This window comes from Ooceraea biroi, chromosome 8 (genome assembly GCF_003672135.1).
Source record: "Ooceraea biroi isolate clonal line C1 chromosome 8, Obir_v5.4, whole genome shotgun sequence".
Classification (NCBI taxonomy): Eukaryota; Metazoa; Arthropoda; class Insecta; order Hymenoptera; family Formicidae; genus Ooceraea; species Ooceraea biroi.
In genome coordinates this window covers 2993822-3012647 of record NC_039513.1, presented here as the reverse complement: position 1 = coordinate 3012647, position 18826 = coordinate 2993822, and the positions used below count along the sequence as shown (strand labels likewise).

General features: G+C 48.8%; 1 protein-coding gene across 1 annotated transcript in view; it reads left to right on the top strand.

Moving 5' to 3' along the window:
- LOC105287804 (neurogenic locus protein delta) overlaps nt 1-18312 on the top strand; it is a 41847-nt gene extending 23535 nt beyond the window's left edge. Inside the window, exons 4-6 of the mRNA XM_011353581.3 lie at nt 2038-2289; nt 9332-9392; nt 14838-18312. Of these exons, the coding sequence (XP_011351883.1) occupies nt 2038-2289; nt 9332-9392; nt 14838-16863 (2339 nt within the window). The 3' untranslated portion in view covers nt 16864-18312. The remainder of the gene's footprint in view (nt 1-2037; nt 2290-9331; nt 9393-14837) is intronic.
- The last annotated feature ends 514 nt before the right edge of the window (nt 18313-18826 follow it).

Here is an 18826-nt window from a genome sequence, read left to right as displayed (position 1 = left end):
GTCGATACGCACCGGCAGCGCGAAAAACGTAACCATCTTCTTGCGGAATGCAAACGCGGCTCGATTCCGCGCGTACCTGTGAGAATTTGTGTTATGCATTAAATCGATATAATTTTCCGCATGATTCGAAAAATTAGAAAAAAATGTTGTTGCGTATAGTTGTTACTTACATTACATGCTTCCAGTTGCCGTTCCTGGCAATTATCATACTTTGAGATTCGAGTCCACATCAGAAAAGATAAAATTATTTGTCACCTCACGTGATCTACAGAAACGTGATTTCGCTTATCATCAGGCTTACAAATCGATTTGTCTCTGATAGGGCTCGTGTTCGTGTGGCGATTGCAGCGAGCTTGAGATCGAACGTAGCGGCGCACATTCGATTCTGTACGTATGCTCGTAGCGTGCGAAGATCGGCGTTTTCGGAACTCGTAACAGCATCACCTGGGAAGATAGCCCGGTAAATTGCCTCCTCTTCCTCACGTGCATACGTATCTCGCTTTCTTTCTCCATCTTCCTCTCGACTCCCGTTTCGCCGACAGCGAAACGCCACTTCCCTTCTGGGAAGAGAGGCTGGTCTGGCTCCCTCCTTAAGTATCCTCGGGTACGCCATCGGCGAAAACCTTCGTCCTTTTGTTCCCTCTCGCTCTTTCTTTTTCTCGCTCGTTCGTTCGTTCCTTCGTCGTTCGTTCTTCTTCCTCGACGCGCGATACACAGACAGCGAGCGCGCACAATGGCGTGTAACTGAAGGGCACCGCACGGCGAATCACGTTATCAGGTGACAACAAAGTCAATATTGATTCTCTCGTGTCTCAGAATTTTTCAGGTTACTCGTAATACAAGAATTATAATAATACGAGTGATGGTGCCTTTGGCATAAATCAGAAATTAATTTTATTTTAATTCAGTATAAGAATATATCAACTGCTTTTTATCGATGATAACGATGTCAAGATTGCTGCAGTAAATGTCAAAAGTAAATCTATCGATCGTGCCGTGAATAGCAATTTGGAAATATCGATGTATCTCAATATCCAAATATAATGACAGATACAGAGACCGTGGGAAGTCGACGAGTTTTATAAGCTGCTACCGCTCGAATGATCGACGCTTCTCTCACCCTCGTTTGTCACCGATAACGTTATCCTCGTCACAAAGTGTCATCATAACGAATCATAAGGTATATGATTCGTCCAAAGTCGTCTAAAATCGTCTCGGTCGAGTCAGGTATAGCAATCTATCCATGGCTACGCTACTGACCTTACTGCACGCGATAGACCGCACCGCAGCCGATTGGGGTCCGGGTACGCTACCGGCTCGGCTGTGCGAGGGGCACACGGATACGCGCGTGCACCAAACCGGTGCCGTGAGATACAGGTTTTTCGGTAGGGCACCTGATCGCGCACAGCGCGAATCCTAATCTGCCGAGGCTATTACGATAATGCGGCCCAGTATAAGGAAGCCTCCACTCGTTCGTTTACACGAAAACGAATAGAGACACCGGACGAAGAGGATGAACCAGGATCGAAGACGAAGAGAACGAGAGAGGAAGGAAGGAAGGACGCTTCTTTCCCAGACCCGCAACGTGATATACGCTTACTCTCTTTGTGCCGGATGCGTGCCGCCGACAGAGTAGCAATAGCGGACGAACGTCCGGTCTGCCTTCTCTCGCCCTCTCTCTTTCTCGCCCTCCCTCTTTTTCTCTGCTTCTCTCTCCGGGAGGCCGATGCACTTCGATCGCATCATTGGGCGCAGCGGTGCACCTCGTCGCTCTGTTCCATCGCTGGACGCGCCGGCTAATTACTTTCGCATCGCCCATCTCATTGTTACTCGGCACCGTTAATTTGGCGATTAACGTTTTACCGGTTAGATAACAATATCCGATGCGTTTACCACATCGAATAGCGAAATGAAACAAAATTAAACAGAATATTTTCATAATGTTTCTATTCTTGTAATCTTTTTTTGTTTCATCCGAGTTGTAACATGAGATCATATACTTAATATACTAAAATATACTTTGTTGCAATTTTTCAGAGAAAGTCTTGATCACACGACTGACCACCCAGAAGTGGCTGGATGTCGGGCCGGAATGGACCTTGGACGAGCACAAGAGTGCGCACTCCGAGATGCAGTATGAGTACAGGGTGACGTGCGTGGCGCACTATTACGGCAAGGGTTGCGAGAACCTGTGCCGGCCGAGAGATGACAACTTTGGCCACTACAGCTGCAGCCCGACCGGCGAGCGCGTCTGCCTCTCCGGCTGGAAGGGCGACTACTGCAATACTCGTAAGTTGCACTGTGCTACGTTCTCCATCCTGGCATTCAACGATTGCGCCATGTCAGCTCAGCGGTAGCGCGATACGTATGCTACTACTTAATGTTCGCGTCTCCCATCACGACTGCACGCGCGGCGGACATCATCCCTCCCCGCGATCAATCCCGTCTCTCGCGGAGTAAACTCGTAATTATAGTTGTAAGGATGAATATTTTCGACTAGGTAACTCGAGTAATAATTATCAATGAACAGTGTTGCAACACCACGAGGTGGCATAAAAGGTACTGAAAAATCATTAAAATGACAGTCACCATAATACTACTCTGAAATGCTGATAATTAACTGTTTATTAATTTGACATTTTAACATTTGACAAAACCTGATACTCTGATTCTCCGATATTTGACTCATGACGGTTAACAATCAGGCAATAGGTCTTTATTTTTCGATTTTGATCTCGTGATCCTTGTATTTATCCGGCAAGGATTTCGCGCGCGGTTATTAAGAAGCAGCGTTGCCCTCTGCGATTTCTACCGATGTCGAATATGCACGCTACCACGGTGAAACGACGGGTACTCCCGCGAATCGCCACGGCAGCTCACCGAACGAACGTATCTATCCTATCCACGCTCGTTCTCCTCTCTTTGAGAGCTCGGCGAGTTCCTCCGCACGAAGGAGAGGCCCGGTGCAGCGCGGTGCAGCCGAGACTCCACTCAAAGCGTGCAGCAGCTTCCCACGCTTGGCTCGCGCGTGTGCGAGTATCTCCTTCTCCCTCTTTTTCTGTCTTCCTCTTCCTTCCTCGACGATCTCGTCTTTCTCTTTTCTCCGTCGCGACCCGACTGCAGCATCCCTCTCCTTTTCACTCTCGCGTACCTGCGAGTCGACCGAGAACTAATCCGTGTGCACGTATAATGATCCGAGACTGTGTGAGCGAAGGAGGCGAGGAGGCGAAATCTGCCTTCGTGTGTGGTTCTCTCTCTCTCTCGCTCTCGCTCTTTCCTTCTCTCATTTTTAACTTCGTCTCCGTCTTCTGCCTCTCTTATTCTCTTGCTCTGTCGGCTTCCTCGAGACTCTATGCGAGTTGAACGGGATGGTCGTGCCTCTTGCCGGAGTCACAGTCGCCGATGCCGAAGCTTCTGGCCTCTCTGGTACGTGCAGGTACGTACCTGCACCTGGTGTCCAACCTGCGTACCTGTACGCACAAAGGTGGTTTTATTCGCGGGAGGAAGCGGTTTGCTTCTCCTTTGGTTCTTATTCGGGGAAGCCGGGATCCGCCAGATTGTGTCGAATTGTGTCCCGTGGGACAATAGCCGGTCGCACAGCACCGCTTTCGGACGAAACCGAATGTCGCCGAATAGTTTCATAGTTTCGCGAAGAATGCAGATTCGGGGAAACAGAACTTGTGGTTCTGTTCACAATTTATTAGTCTCTCCATTCAATTCCGGAAATTGGAATTTGTGTGACAAATTATGGAATCGTATTGTCAAGCCTGTACCACATTGTTGTAAGCAACAATACGCATGGTGTATATCTATCTTCTATATCAATTCTCATGCTTCACGAATATTCTTTTCATATTCTTTTACAGTTTTAATGTGGAATCACTCAGAGTTTTATAAATACTTCTCGATGTAACGGGAATGTGCCGACTTTATGAAAAGATCGCTCATGAAACAATTAACATTCTTGATTCTGATATATTCTACAAAGGTTTTGCTTCTTCACAAGTGTTTCTCGCTGATTCTCGGATCCCGAATTCCAAGTCTTCCCGATCGAAGTGAGCGATCGATCACCTCTACGCGTGTGGAACTCGTTGTTGTCTCCCGGTCATTGTACTTGATGCCGCGACTCCGTGTCCGCCGTGATCGAGAAAGTTCGAGTATCGATTACTAATAGGCTACTCTTCATTTTATGGACTTACTTCCTCATCATTTGGAGCATCAATTACACACGCAGGCCTTCTGAATGTATATTATCGAAGCATGCCATTATCCGCATTCTTTAACATTAAAAAAGTACAACTTAATACAAGAATTTGTAGCTTATGTGATTATCATTAATACTTTAATAATAAGGTCAATAGGGTTAAAAAGAAATTACTTAAGGGACACGTTTTTCAGGATGACGTGACCGCGAAAAACATGAACGTGTTCGCTACCGCAATATCCCATACGATTATACAGTGTAATGGGAAGTGGTAAAATCACTGTCGTGCTCTCGCTCGCCAGGCAGTCGGCCGCAAAACGTCGGGAAACACGACGGTTTAAATCACGAGCAGCAGACTCTCCTTCGAAACGAGTCTCGCGAGAACACAAAAGGACTTTCACTTCTTCGGAATCTGCTGAAACAGAAATACGATATCTCGCGCTTCGCTTCACCGTTTCCGCGTTTTATCGTCCCGAATCTTGGCAATCCTTCTCTCTTCGGTTGCACGCCTGTTACATTACTATTTTCGCTTTTAAACGCATCGACGTACCATTGTGGCGTCTAAATAACACATGCAACGTTTATGACAACATATTTCACATATTTATAATTTATAAATATTACAATGTACAAAGAGTTAATTATATATAACGATATTATATTTTATTAAGTACTTTATATTAATTATATTTCGTCCTGTTTGGAAATCCGTAATTTTATTCTTCACGCATTCTTGATTATTTTTTCATTTAGAGTTCCCTTTTACGTGTTCTCTTTTTCACCCAGAAATCTTTCATAATTGATTATCCTCACGATCGAGTTACGTCCTAACGTGCATGCACTTTCGTTGCAACCGCTTCGATCGTGACGAAGGGTTAACTATCTTTCTCTCTCTCTCTCTCCCTCGTTAACCTCGCAGGGAGGGGTGACTCGGTCGGTGGATTAAGAATAGGTAGGGCACGCCGCAGGCAATCGGGCTCTTCCGGGGGTGCCGATGCGACGGCGTTACACGGGGGTTGCTGGCGGGCGCGCGCGGAGAGAGAGAGCAGCTGCAACGCTGCCGAACGAGCCGGCCCGAAAGAGAGACCCGAGCGAACGAAAGACCGGACCCTGACAGCTGCACCGAGAGGTCGGTGCTTTAACCAACCAGCTGCGCTCGCGTTCACAGCAGTCCATTCCGGCTCTTCGTCCCCTCGATTTTTGTCGCCCTTTTTTTTTGTCTACGACGCTTTTCCGATCGTGTCCTTTGCGCCTCCTTTTATTTTTCGCCTACCTGGCCGAGTCTTTCGCTTTGTGGGTCGATTGTGACCATCTAGTTTTGAAAACAGTAAAGTCACAGAGGCCGGCGTGGAATTCGCCGTTTAAAGGAAAAGAAGGTAATAATAGGATAATAGGTGGCCTTTTAAGAAGGCCCGCGCCGGTCGAATTATCCCAAAATTTCTGCATGAAAATTCAATAAGAATATCGACGACTTCCGGTTGTGTAGGAGGCTGGTTCTTACAATCCTTTTTACGAGTGACTTCACAAGCCGCCGAGAGTTGGGATGATTTTCAGACTCTACCTATGTGACAATACTGCGGAAGAACTCCACAGGATATCTTACTGTTGACTTTTATTCACCGCATAGTAGTATTCGCATAAAATAAATGCTGAGCGCGAATATCTCTGTAATTCGTTGAGGTCGCGAGGTGCGCGTCAACAATGCGGCAGGTACCACGTGGACAGGAGATAGCGGAAACTAATCTCGTTAAGAGAAAGAGAGAAAGAGAGTGCGAGAATTGCAACTAGAATGGAGGGGTGGTCGGTGCCCTGCTTTACAGGGGTCGGTGCTCATGACCGTTTCGACGAAGGGAAATCGGTTGGCCGGGGATAGAAAATCAATAAGTACGTTGCGGAACCGAGGGAATTCGGGGTGCAACACCGGCTGCGTATGCTGCTCTCTCCCTCACTCTCTTTGTCCACTCAAAGTCAGGTATTTAAAGGGAACTGAATACGCTTTGCAAAAGTCGGTGAATTCGTCAAGAATGTGACACTTGCGAGTGTGTTATGAGTTATCTAAAATATATCTGCACAAAAGTTTTTATTATCATGTAAAAGTCAAGTAGACAAAGAGAGAATTTATTCTGTTAAATAAACCTAATCTCCATTGCATCCAAGTTTTTCACAATTTTTTCACAATTTTCGCACTATCTTTGTAATTATAATTAACGATTACAATGTAATGAGGTATTAACTAGTATGCAGTAAAATATAATCGCTGATTACTAACGAGGTCGAATTAATTACACGAAAATGTATAAGTCAATTAACATTGATTAATTAATAATTTGCATTACTAGGAAAATTTACGGTTATTAAGGTACAAATGGAAAATATGATATTACCTACTCCATTATCATCAACTTAATTTAATAACTAGTTTCGATATTTTACAACCGAGGGGTTGGTCACTAGCGGTTATAGTGTACAAAAATTACCCTTGATACGGATTACCTTTAAATTACCTCAGATTCCTTAAGATTACCTAATACTACAACAGTTCGATCACATAACTTGGCAAAAGTTTCAATTTACTGTCAAAATTCATCAATGCCGTATTTTCCGTATTGATTTCAGCCGGTAGTTCCCTCGATGATTGTTCAGAATTTTCCATTTTGATCGATTTCGATAATAAAACTAGTAAAAAATAATAAACTAGCACAGAGCAAAAGAATCAAGCACAGAGCAGGCAGCTCGGCGGACATATAGACCCGAAAACATATGAAAGGTTGCGTTTCCGATATTTGGTTGTCTCTCGGCGGTTAGATATACTGAATATATATCGCGCATGGTATCACGATTACCTTAGATTACCTCAGATTATCTGAGACTACCCTAAGAATTACCTAGCTCTTGTACAAAGATTACCTCAGTGACCAACCCCTCGTTTACAACCCTTTCTCATACACAAACTAAAATATATTTGTTATTTTGTCAAGGAAATTTTATACGGAAAAATATCTTTATCGGGAGGGGATATTGAATGTTTTACCGAATATTTTAGATTTATAATAGAATGTGGGATAATCTTCGATATCTTCTATTTTCTCGGTTTTGGTCAACTTTGAAGTGTTCCGCAAGAGGTGGCGAGGGTGGATGGCATACCCAAGGCAAATTTATAGTCTACCTTGCAAGGATTTATCTCGAGAAAAACGCCTGGTCGCGAATCGGCCGTGAATAATCCCCCAAAAGGCAAGATTTGTCGCGGCTTACGAGATTTGTCCAAGTCACTCGCTCCTCGCTCTTCCCTTGCCTTCCACACTGGGTAGAAGTTGGACCCTTCTTCCCTTTTCTTCTTCTCCAGGCAACGAAGAAAAGGTGGTATATGCCGAGGAAAGAAGAAAAAGAAGGAGGAGGAGGAGGAGGGTCATGGAATCTCTGCGATTCGGTCGTTCGTCGACGATACACCGGCGGCGGCGCGAGGAGTACTAGGAGATGAGACCGCGGCTGTGTGCGGGGCCTGGGGGGCTCCGTATCTCCTCTCGCTCTCCGCTCTATAAATACCATACTCCTTAGCGCGCGGCGATGCCGCGCTGCACCGCGCCGTGCCGTGCCACGCCAAAGTCCGGCCGAGCAAGAGAGTCGGGCCATTGCGCTCGGTGCCAAGGTCACGCGGCCCTCTCGCGCTGCTGGCCCTGCTTCACCGGCGGCCCTGCCTCGCGAGTGCACGACTGCCCTGCGTCGAGCCGCGTTGGAAACGTTGAACCGTGCCGCCCTCAACCCCTTCATTCACCGTCACCAGCACCGAGCAGCGGCGCGCATCGGGCTTCTCCTCGGCTTCCAGCGCGATATCCAGCCTCGTCGTTGCCCACGAAATCGTTACTCCTGCGAGCGCGCTTCGCCAGACCGGTGAAGTTTAATTAACCCCGGTGGCAGGAACGTGAGTTACAGTAACACGAATACCGCTGCCGTTCTGACAAATTTCTTTCACACCGGATACGTTCATGTACCCTGATATATATTAATAATAATAATTAAATACGCATTACAGTATACACCTATATGGTGTATAATAGGCACGATTATATAACATGGATGAGGTTTCAGAATTCTGAATTAACATTTTGTATTCTTCCTCGTTTATATTGAGAAATTTCGCGATGCTTGAAAAGATCCGTGATTCGACCGGGAAAGTGAGCGGAACGTGCGAAATCGTGATCGGTTATCGCGCTCCCGTCTCCTTGGAAGAGACGGCAAGGTGACGAGGAAGGAATCCAAACGGGCGACGCCGCATACTTGCACGTGGTGCGTGTCGTTGGCGATAGATCGCAAGGGTAATGAAATTGTGTCACGTGTCGTCCGCGAATCCAGTCCGCAAATATCCGCGCGAGGAAGACTTGCGCACCTCGGTAGTAGTTGGCCGGTAGCCACCGAGCTTTCCGGTAGTGCGCACGACGGACAGCAAGATCATCCGGCCAAGTTATCAGGCGATTCGATGAACAAACGTCGCCTGTCGCGCCTCGCACGTGGTGTGCGTCACTCTCGTTACTTTTAACTGGCCCGCATCCGGAGTCAGGGGTCGTTATACGGTCCCCTAATTTTGTCCGAGTCATTCGTGGTTGCCTCGTGCGATAAAGAAAATGAAATACACACCTTTCGTGGGATACCACCACCTGTTAACCGTTTCATTTCCTGTATTAACATATTTCCATCATTAACCACCATTATCATAACATTTGTACGATAAGAGACATGAGTAAAACATACCGTTGAAATGTCTGTTACCCTAAGAATCTCTTAAATAATAATATGAACATGACAATTTTACAAAGAAAATAATTAAATTATTTATAGTTTCTGTAAATTTGTTCATTAATATGTTATGCGTATTGTATAATTACAGCCTGAAAAAAAACGAGGAAAAATAGGGAGAAATAAGTAAAATATAATAATTATAGATAAAATACTCTACTGTGTGGGATAACCGCGAAATGTATAAAGGGAGATGGACTACCGTACGCGCGTATGCATGCATGCATCGGATGCATCGTACCGCGTGCACCGCTCGCTCGTGCAGTCGTGAGGGACGCGATCGACCTCTCGCCGAGAGTTGCCTTAACCTCTTAGATTTTTTCTTACTCATTTCAGCCCGCTGCCTGCCCGGATGCGACGAACAGCACGGACACTGCAATCGACCCAACGAATGCACGTGAGTATATATACGTACATACAAAACATACACGCTTCGCCTAATACCTGCGCGCGTATGTGCGAGCGTGTGCGCGTTGCCCCATACAAGCGCCAACTAAATTCCTGGGCCCTCCATCCCCCCCTTCTCTCCCTCTCCCCCGCCGCCCCTCGACACGGTGCATCTCCACTCTTCTATATTCACCGGCACGGCGAATGCATGTACGCGCGATAATAATTACGCGCATACCTATCGTAAATTATCGTTCGGCGCGTGCGTTTCGAAAATCTACGCTCTCCGGCTAGCAGCCAATAGCAGAGATCCGTCACGATTCGCCGTAACGCGCCGTCCCGTCGCCGTGCAGGATGTCCCGGAACTCGAGGCACTCGACGCAAGATCCTCCTCGACGCGATCGAGAAAGGAATCCCGGTGAATTATCGTAAAGTTGTCGGCTTGACGATTTACTTGACGCTTCCAGAGCACCGTTCCCCGCGCTTCGTACTTACCGCACGCTGAAAATCGGCCGATCGGAAAGCGCCGCGCAGCTTCGAGAGTGCAAGCGAGGATCGGAATCCCGTTTCGTAATTAATTTCAAGCCGGTGATTTTAATTGATAATTCCCTAGCATGCCGTTATAATGTTACTGCTAACTCGGAGGGAACACGGCGCGCGTGCCTCCTCCTCTTTCGTCTTTGAGGGTGTAACGGGCGCGCGTGCATTCGCGGCGGCATTACAAGTGTGCGCACCCGTTGTATATTATCGCACGCATATTTTCGTAGCGCTTTTACGAGTGCGCGCGCGTACTCCTCGCGTGCGGGCAGGAGGGACGAAGTGGAATTCGCGGCTCTCTCCGGTTCTCGTCATAACGAGGCGGTTCAACTGAGGTGCCAATCGTTCCTGGCCTTTCCTCCACCCCGGGTTGCATTTCCTCCATCTCCTTCCTCGCCTCTTCCTCCGGCTTTTGCCATTTTTCCCTCTTTGTCTCTCTTTCTTTCCATCTCTGTGCTACTCGTCGACGGACGTGCCGTTGAACTTTCTGATTTAATTCGCCGTTCGGCAAAAAGCTCGGGATTCCCGACGAATCGACGTGGAGAGCTTCCGCACTCTTCCGCTGAGAATCGTCCGCATAGCTTCGGTGTCTAGAACTCTCCCTCCTTCAATAGATATCTCACGTATATCTCACAAATTGCATAACGGTATTTTCAAAGCCGAATTTTCATCACGGAGATTCCCTTCGACGGATTCATAATTGAATTTCTCTCATAGGCGAAAAACTAAGAAATTTACAACTTTTTTTTATAATCGTTTAAAATTATACGGATTCAATATCAGTGTTAAAAATGACTTTGTCGTGAGAAAACATAATCGTGCAGTTGCTTTTTGCAGAACTTTTGCGTGGTTAAATAATGCGACAACTTATTCGCGAATGTCATCACGCGTTTCAAGTCGTCGCGTCGCGTCGGCACGTCGGTCGGCCGGCTCGAATCTGGTCGGCGTTAACCCGGGGTTTGGAGTTAACTCGATTATCTAATTACTCTATGACCGAGGTTAATTGTCCCGTTAGTCGCAGCCATGAGTTCGCCGCTCGTGTCTTATCCACGCTCGTCTTGTCTACGCACGATTTTTCAACCAATTTCAAGTTGACTTGTCCGGAATATGATAACGTGTTAATTCGCGATTGATCCTTTTTCTCGGACAATTTGTGGACACTTAAAATGAATATATAACGAACAATGTAAACTCTTTGTTTCTCTTTTCTTATTCTCGTCACTGTATCTGCTTGCCGAGTGCCGTCGTCGCGAGCTACAAAGTTGCACGATTGTGAAAGGAGGAACGCCGCGGATTTTCCCGCACTGCGAAATATGCCTCGCCGCCGTGAGCTCTGCGGCATGAATATCGAGAGTTTCTCGCGGCGTCCGGCAAACGCACTATGCGAAGAACTGCGTGCCTGCATCGCTGCCGAGAACGCGGTAATGCCAACGGCTCAATCCGAGAATGAGAATGCGACGACTCCAATTGCGAAAAGTTCGCGAGGCAATTTCCGAGGCGATTTCTCTCTACTTTTTCAAAAATCGCTGATTAATACAATCAATTACTTGATACTTGATTATCGTCGTATTACGAATTGATTATCCTCTCGTCTTCCTGCTTTCTTACGGAAAATTGAGAACAGGTAAATTGTAAAATTGTGCGATTAGCGCGAAAGAGTTTCTCTTTTCGCGGTACAAGTCATGCACATGTCGCGTCAATTTCCTGTTACCATTATCATTTCGCGTATCAGTCATCATTACGATCGTTGCGACAGCACGGTACGTAACGCGCATCAATTACGCGTATTACGTAACGCACGTTGCTTTCGTTGCTTACCAGTGAATTTGATGTAGCCTGCCATAAAGATGACGGAATAAAAATTTCATTACGTTGGCTGTAACGGAATTTGATCGGTGGCGTTAACCTTGATCGCACTCCACGTGCACGCGACAATAGCTAACGCAGACCGCTTCGCATGCACGCCTCGATCGTAGATAATAATTACGTAGATTGCGGGGATAGAATTACGATACGTTCGTTTTCAGTCGCGTAGCGTATATTCGCGTGTACTCGGAAAAGACGATAACGATCGTTTCGAAGCGACAGGGCGGATGAACTCCGTGGGATATCGAGCCCGCGCTCGTGATACGTGCAGGAAGAATCACGATCGTTGGGCACCCCATTGAAATTTCGGGGCCCGCGCACGGCCGTGCGTGCGTGTGGTGCCTGAATACCGATGACGATGCATCGCGCATTGACGTACGATCTTCTCTGCGCGAGAACCGCGTGAATGTCTTTGGAGGAGAAAAAGAAAAGGTGGTACTATGAAATATCTTTATGACACACATTTAGTATTAATAAAGATAGAATTGAATTTATTGTATGTATGTGCAGCATTAAACGTTTATGAGAGTCATTCGAGTTTATGAATCATGAACTGTGTCCACGGTTTAAAATCTGCGCGCATTGCAGGGATATAAATCCAAGTTAACGCGGACGACACTGAAATCTTATATCTCTTATGTCTCTTGGTAAAATATTAAAATCGAATCTCCACGTCTTGATTTTCTATCCCACGACATCTTTTCCGGTGTACCGTTTAAATAATCGCGTAATAACATAAAGATCGAAGAACATCTTGAACGTGATTGCGACCGGTATTCTCACAGATGGCACACTGAGGGAGACCTGTGACAAGAGGAGGAGGTGAGACAGGTCTTCTCTCATCTTTTCCAAGTGAGAGAGACATTTAACCGGACCCCGCGCATATCGCACGCGGTGTTTTCCATAACGGCCGTACGCGCAGAGTGCTAGTTCTTTTCCTCTTTCCCTCCACCGGTGCATGACCTATCCCCTGGCGGTAATTATGACACAGTCGCGATTCTGTTCGGCGGCCTAGCCGCAAAGTAGAATACGCGATCACGTGGAGCCGCTCGCTGTTCTTCGGGGATACCGTATCTAAGAGGTGCCTCCGTCTCTCGCGAGCGGCGACCACGCAAGTAATCGGCGCGGTACACAGGCCGGTCAGCTTTCAACCCCCTTCGTCCCGTTTCACCGCCTCCTCGCTTTCCATCACCACCGTCTTTCCTGTCTCTCCGTACCCTTCTCCCCTCTTTCTTTCTTTCTCACTCCCACTTCATCTTGGATGATGCTCACACTTTCTCTATTTCTCTCTCTCTACGTGTCTCTCACTCTCTCTTGCGTAGTATGTAGGACTTAATGGTATAGTCATGCGACGTCGACGGCTGCAGTTGCTGCCTCCCCCCATCTCGTCCTCTTAATTTCCTTCAGGTATCGCGGCTCCTCGTTCCTCCCGAGCCGTGTCCCTTTAGTTGTTCTTCTTCTACCTGTCTCCCTTACCCTTCTCTATGTGAGCTCTCTTACCTTTATTCTCTCGCTCTTTCCCTCCTTCTCTCCGTTAGACTACGATAGAGCCACGGCGCGAGAGAGCGATGTACATATACAGGGATACGGGTAGAGTGGTAGGCACCATGAGCAGCCGCGTGCACGCGCGCGCGCGCTCACACACTTGCACACGGAGGAGCGTAACCTTTCCTTGACCCGCATACTGAACGGCTGTGCCGAGGCTCGAACCGTGGGAACACACTACCTCGACGACTCATCCCCCACCGCGCTACGCCAGAATTCTACCTTCTCCTTCTCCTCCTTCTCTCTTTCCTTCCTTCTCGTCTCTCACATCGGTCCCGCCGTGCCTGTCCCTCTTCTTTCTGCGAACTCTTCCTCCCCGCTATCCCTCTCGTTTCCTCGCATCCCAGGCCCTAGGTCCCCACCCCTCCCGCGTCTCCTCGGTGGCTGGTCCCCTTCTTTATCCCTTCCTCTTCTCCTTGACGCGCTCGTGTGCACCCTGTGCGCTCTTTCTCTGTGAGCGTATACGCGCATACATACACGTGTCCTATTACGCGCACGTATACGTGCACACACGCGGCATCCTCTTTTCATTCCTTGTCTCTCGTTCTGCCTTTCCCTATCTATCTATCCGTCTGTCCTCTCCGTTCCTTCGTGAGGCATAACCCTCGCACGTAATGGTCGACCGGCATATCCTCCTCATCTCTTGGCCACGGCGGCCACCCTCTCTCGCCCGTCCCGGCGCTTCGTCTCTCCCCGCCGGCTTTATCCACCTTTCAGATATTTCCCTGTCGCCGCACGTTGCCTCCCGTTCCATCCCGTCCCTCGTCGAGGTTATCCCGCTGCCTCTCCTCGTGCGGACCGCGCGAATCTTTTCTTCCTTTGACTCGGTCGAGAAGTCTCCCGCCGTCCTTTCCTCTCTCGCCTTCTTGCCGTGCCATCGCGCACACATCCGCACGCGCGCGTTCCTCGATCCTCGTCGCCGACCTCTGTCTCTTCTTCGCCTTCTTCTCCCCTTGCTCGCTCCCGCAAGCAAATCTTCCTCGTGCACCGGGATTTCGTCGACTCTCTTCTGCTCGTGACTGCCTTCCGTCCGTCGTCGTCGGTGAAACTCTCCTCGAGACTCGTGATCGACGAGGACAGAGGGGTGGGGGGCAAGGGGATAAGAAGCTCCGAAGCATTGAAGTATAGATAATCGAACTTCACGGATCTCCGTCACGGCGACATGACAATGGCTAATGGTCTCTAACCCGGTATAATAAAACTGACACCGCGTGTGGATCATCCATCTATCCACTCGCCGGTGTCACCGGCCATACGCTATCCCGACGGGATCGATAGTACACGGACGACAGTTACGAGAAAGAATGATCTGTCCCCAAGGATGATTCAGCTTTTGGAAACTTGTGACACGCGTATCGCCGCTATATATTTTACATCCCTCGGGTTTCCTGATCGTAAACGCGATGCACGTTGACCTCTTTCGATTTAGCTCTCTCTCTCTCCTAAACTATTGCACGAACATCCGTCTAAAACTAAAGTGGACAATGTTTCTGTCGCGCTGTTGCAGATGCCACAACGGCTGGAAGGGCCCGATGTGCAATCAGTGCGTCCGGTACCCGGGCTGCCTCCACGGTAGCTGCCAGAAACCCTGGGAGTGCGAGTGCGACGAAGGTTGGGGCGGACTGTTCTGCAACCAAGATCTCAACTATTGCACGAATCACAAACCATGCCTGAACGGTGGCACCTGCTTCAACACCGGCCAGGGCTCGTACACCTGCTCATGCCCGTCAGGTTTCACTGGCACTGACTGCCAGACGCCGCTCTTCGACTGTCATTCGAAGCCCTGCCTGAACGGTGGTACCTGCTCGATGGAAGCATCCGTGAGCGCCTACGCCAACGGCACCGAGCTGTCGTCTTCCACCGGCAAACAGCATCATCGTGGTGGCTACCGTTGCACCTGTCCGCCCGGTTGGCGCGGCCGGCACTGTGAGATCACCTCGAGATCCTGCCGGGACTTGCCGTGCCATCACGGCGCCACCTGCGAGGACGATTCCATGCGTGGCTACGTGTGTCGATGCCCGGCTGGCTACACCGGCGTCGACTGCGAGACCCAGCTAGACGAGTGCGCGCCAAATCCCTGCGCAAATGGTGGTACCTGCACCGACTACGTCAATGGTTATCGATGTACCTGCCCGGCCGGCTTCACCGGCGAACGCTGTGAGATCAACGTGGACGACTGCCAGGGTGATCCGTGCCTGAACAGCGGCACCTGCGTGGACCTGGTGAACGGCTTTCGCTGCCAGTGCGTGCCAGGCTATGTCGGTCGGCTGTGCCAGGACAAGGTGGACTACTGCCTAGCAAAACCGTGCGCGAACGGCGGCAGGTGCATCTCCGGGACCAACGATTACCGTTGCGCGTGCAAGCCCGGCTTCACCGGCAAGGACTGCAGCGTGGATGTGGATGAATGCCGAAGCGCGCCGTGCAAGAACGGCGGCACGTGCCGCAACCGCGTCAACGGCTTCCTGTGCGAGTGTCCGACAGGTTGGCACGGCGACACCTGCGGCGAGGAGGCGGGCGCCGCCATGGGACCACCGGCCGTTTTACCATCTACGGTCGCATCCTCGAATACCGGATCGACAATACCAGCAGCAGTGCCACCCTCGGGCGCCAGCTACTGGTCCGGTAATCTCTCGAAACACGTCGCTTCGGCAGAAGCTAGGGACACCAATCTGACGACGGAACACGTGGTGATGATCGCGACTCTATCCACCGCGGTGCCAGCATTCGTACTGGTCGCCGCAATCGCGGTCATGTGCATGAAGAGACGGCAAAAGCGAGAACAGGCAAAGGCCGATGAGGAAGCGAGGTTGCAGAATGAAAGGAACGCAGTGCACAGCAGTATGAGCAAACGTAGCGCCAGCACCATCGGCGTCGGCAGTGCCGTCATCGGTGGCGGCGGCGGTGGCTGTCTGGGCAGTAGCGGCGGTCTTGGCAGCGTCGGCGGTCTCCTCGGTGGCGCCGGTAGCAGCCTAATCGGTGCCGGTGGTGGCAGCGTGTGTGCCCTAGGTGCCGGCGACGCGCATATGATCAAGAATACCTGGACGGCAAGCAAAAGCGTGAACAACGTAGCGTCAGTAGCCCGACAGGACGATCTGGATTCATCATTTCAGACTGACGTGACGTTGGACAGCTCGTGTTCCGGTTACAAGCCGGAACCAGTGCTGCAGGACGGTCGAACAACGAGGACAACGAAACAACTGAACACGGAGGCCGCCGCTCATCGAGCGTCTACCCATCTCTACCAGAAAGAGAAGGACTGTCTCGGCCTGGGCCTCGGTATCGGGGTTCTCGAAAGTGCCAAGAGGTCGTCTGTATTTGCCGCCGCCGCTAACGCGTCGGACAATTGCTGCGCCGCGGAGGCGGCTCTGATGAAGAGGCCGACGACAATATCGGAAGCCACCAGCGGTATTGGTGGTAGTGGTAATCCACCGGGAAGCGGTGCCACGGACAACGGCAGTTGCGGTGTGTACGTGATAGACGATCATTATAGGCACGACGCCGCGTTGGCGGCGACGCTCGCGACGGAAGTTTAGTAAGACCTCCCGGACGTATTGTAGAGTAGACTTCATTAGTGATAGAGAGAAAGAGAGAGAGAAAGAGAGTGCGTGTGTGAGATTAGAAACAGTCGTGTGCGTGTGCATGCGTCGTGACCGCGTGCAAATCGTGTTTACCCGGGCGCGTGAATTAACGGACCCACCTCGTTCGGTCTCCTCCGATTTCCTCGGGCGGCGTCGCGCGATATTCTCAGGAAGGCGGCGTCTCCGTTTCCAGATGCGCGTTTGTTTCTTTTCCATTCTTTTTTCTCCTTTTTTTTATTCTCTTTACAATCCCTTTGCTAACGCGTGCGGTACTTGTATATCCGCGATCGGCGCCGCTAGTCGCCGCCGGTGGGACTCCGCGATCGAGACAGAGGATCGCGATCGAGGAGAGAGGAGAAACGCGCGTTGGCCAGTTTGCGAGCGGCGGTAAGCGCGTATCGTCCCGGTCGTACTGGACGAAAACGGCGACGGACTGGTCGAAGACATTCGATCGCGGCTGATCGAGAGGCGGTAGAAGGAAAGAGAAGAATTAACGCGATGCTGTGGGGGTCGGCCGGTTACCTCGACGGCTGCCGACCTATCCTTAGGTATTAATATTATATCGTGCTCGAAAGCGAAACTCTGTACAGAACTAATTTATTATTATTGTTATTTACTTATTGTATTGTATTACTGATTGCTATTAATTATTATTATTATTAATATTATTACACCGTAATATTGCATTATCATTGTTCCCGGCATTAGTTCTTTTTCGAATTTGCGTGACCGAGTTCTCAGCTGCCGATTGGAGCAAGAGTACGACAGCGAGAGATCTTATGTGTACGTTATGTCCATGTACGTGTGGAATGAGCGAGTGTGCAGTGTGCGTGTATAGTTGCGAGCGAGAAAGTTCAACGACGGAGCAGCATTTTCGAACGACGTCGCCTCTTCGCACTTGCGTTTAACGTTTCACATAACAGCTTTCCTCTATTTTTCGTTTTTTTTGTTTTTTTTTTATAGATTTTTTATAAACAGTGAGATGCATTATTTTTCTTGAAATACCGTTACACGACGCAGGAGCTGTCGATTAGATGGCAACAATGATCTTAGTATCGATGAGAAGTATGAATTTAATTGATTGATTGATGATGAGGAAATGACGTGAAACGAAAAGATTTGCCCCACTCATCGGGATTCTCCATCTTGGTCACATTCTTGATCAGTCGAGCGATTCGTGGTTCATCTTCTTTTAACATCGTTCCTTGCACTTTTTCCCTGGCACTTGGAAGGATGAAAAATCAGACGTGTTATCTGAAATTTCATTTTTGTAATCTGAAGTCGTGCGTCGATTAACGGTAACTTTCTTAATTTCGATAATGACAAGGATTTACATGTGAAACTGAAATAAGCGATAATTAGAATAGGTTTTCGTAGAAAAAAAAATTGAAAAATACCAAAAAACACGGAGAGGAAAGCCTGAGCATGCAAAGCCCACAGCAAATCTCTCGATGCATTTTCATCGAACCACTGTTTTGTATGAGAATGAATGACTCATTCAGTCGCTCGTTTGAAAAATTTCGAGATTTTGGCGCAGCACTGGCTTTCCTCCACTCTACGAAACTCTTTCCTACCTTCCGATCACACGATGTTCGACGAAGCATTTGCTCGCGCTATATACGGCTGAACAAACGAATAGATGTGTATAAATTATGCAAATATATATATATATAAACAAAGAAGTGTATATATATATATATATATATATATATATATATAAATGAACAGTGAGAGACCCGGCGTCGTCATTGACGATGTTTCGATGATGGGGCGATTTGTTTTGAAACAATTCGGCATGAGATGAAGAAGAGGCGAGAATCGAAGAAGAAGCCGAGAAGGGCGATTATCATTGCGTGAGGGAACGTCGGATTAAATGTAGCCGACTTTTCTACGGTAGTCAACTCCAGTGATAATGTTG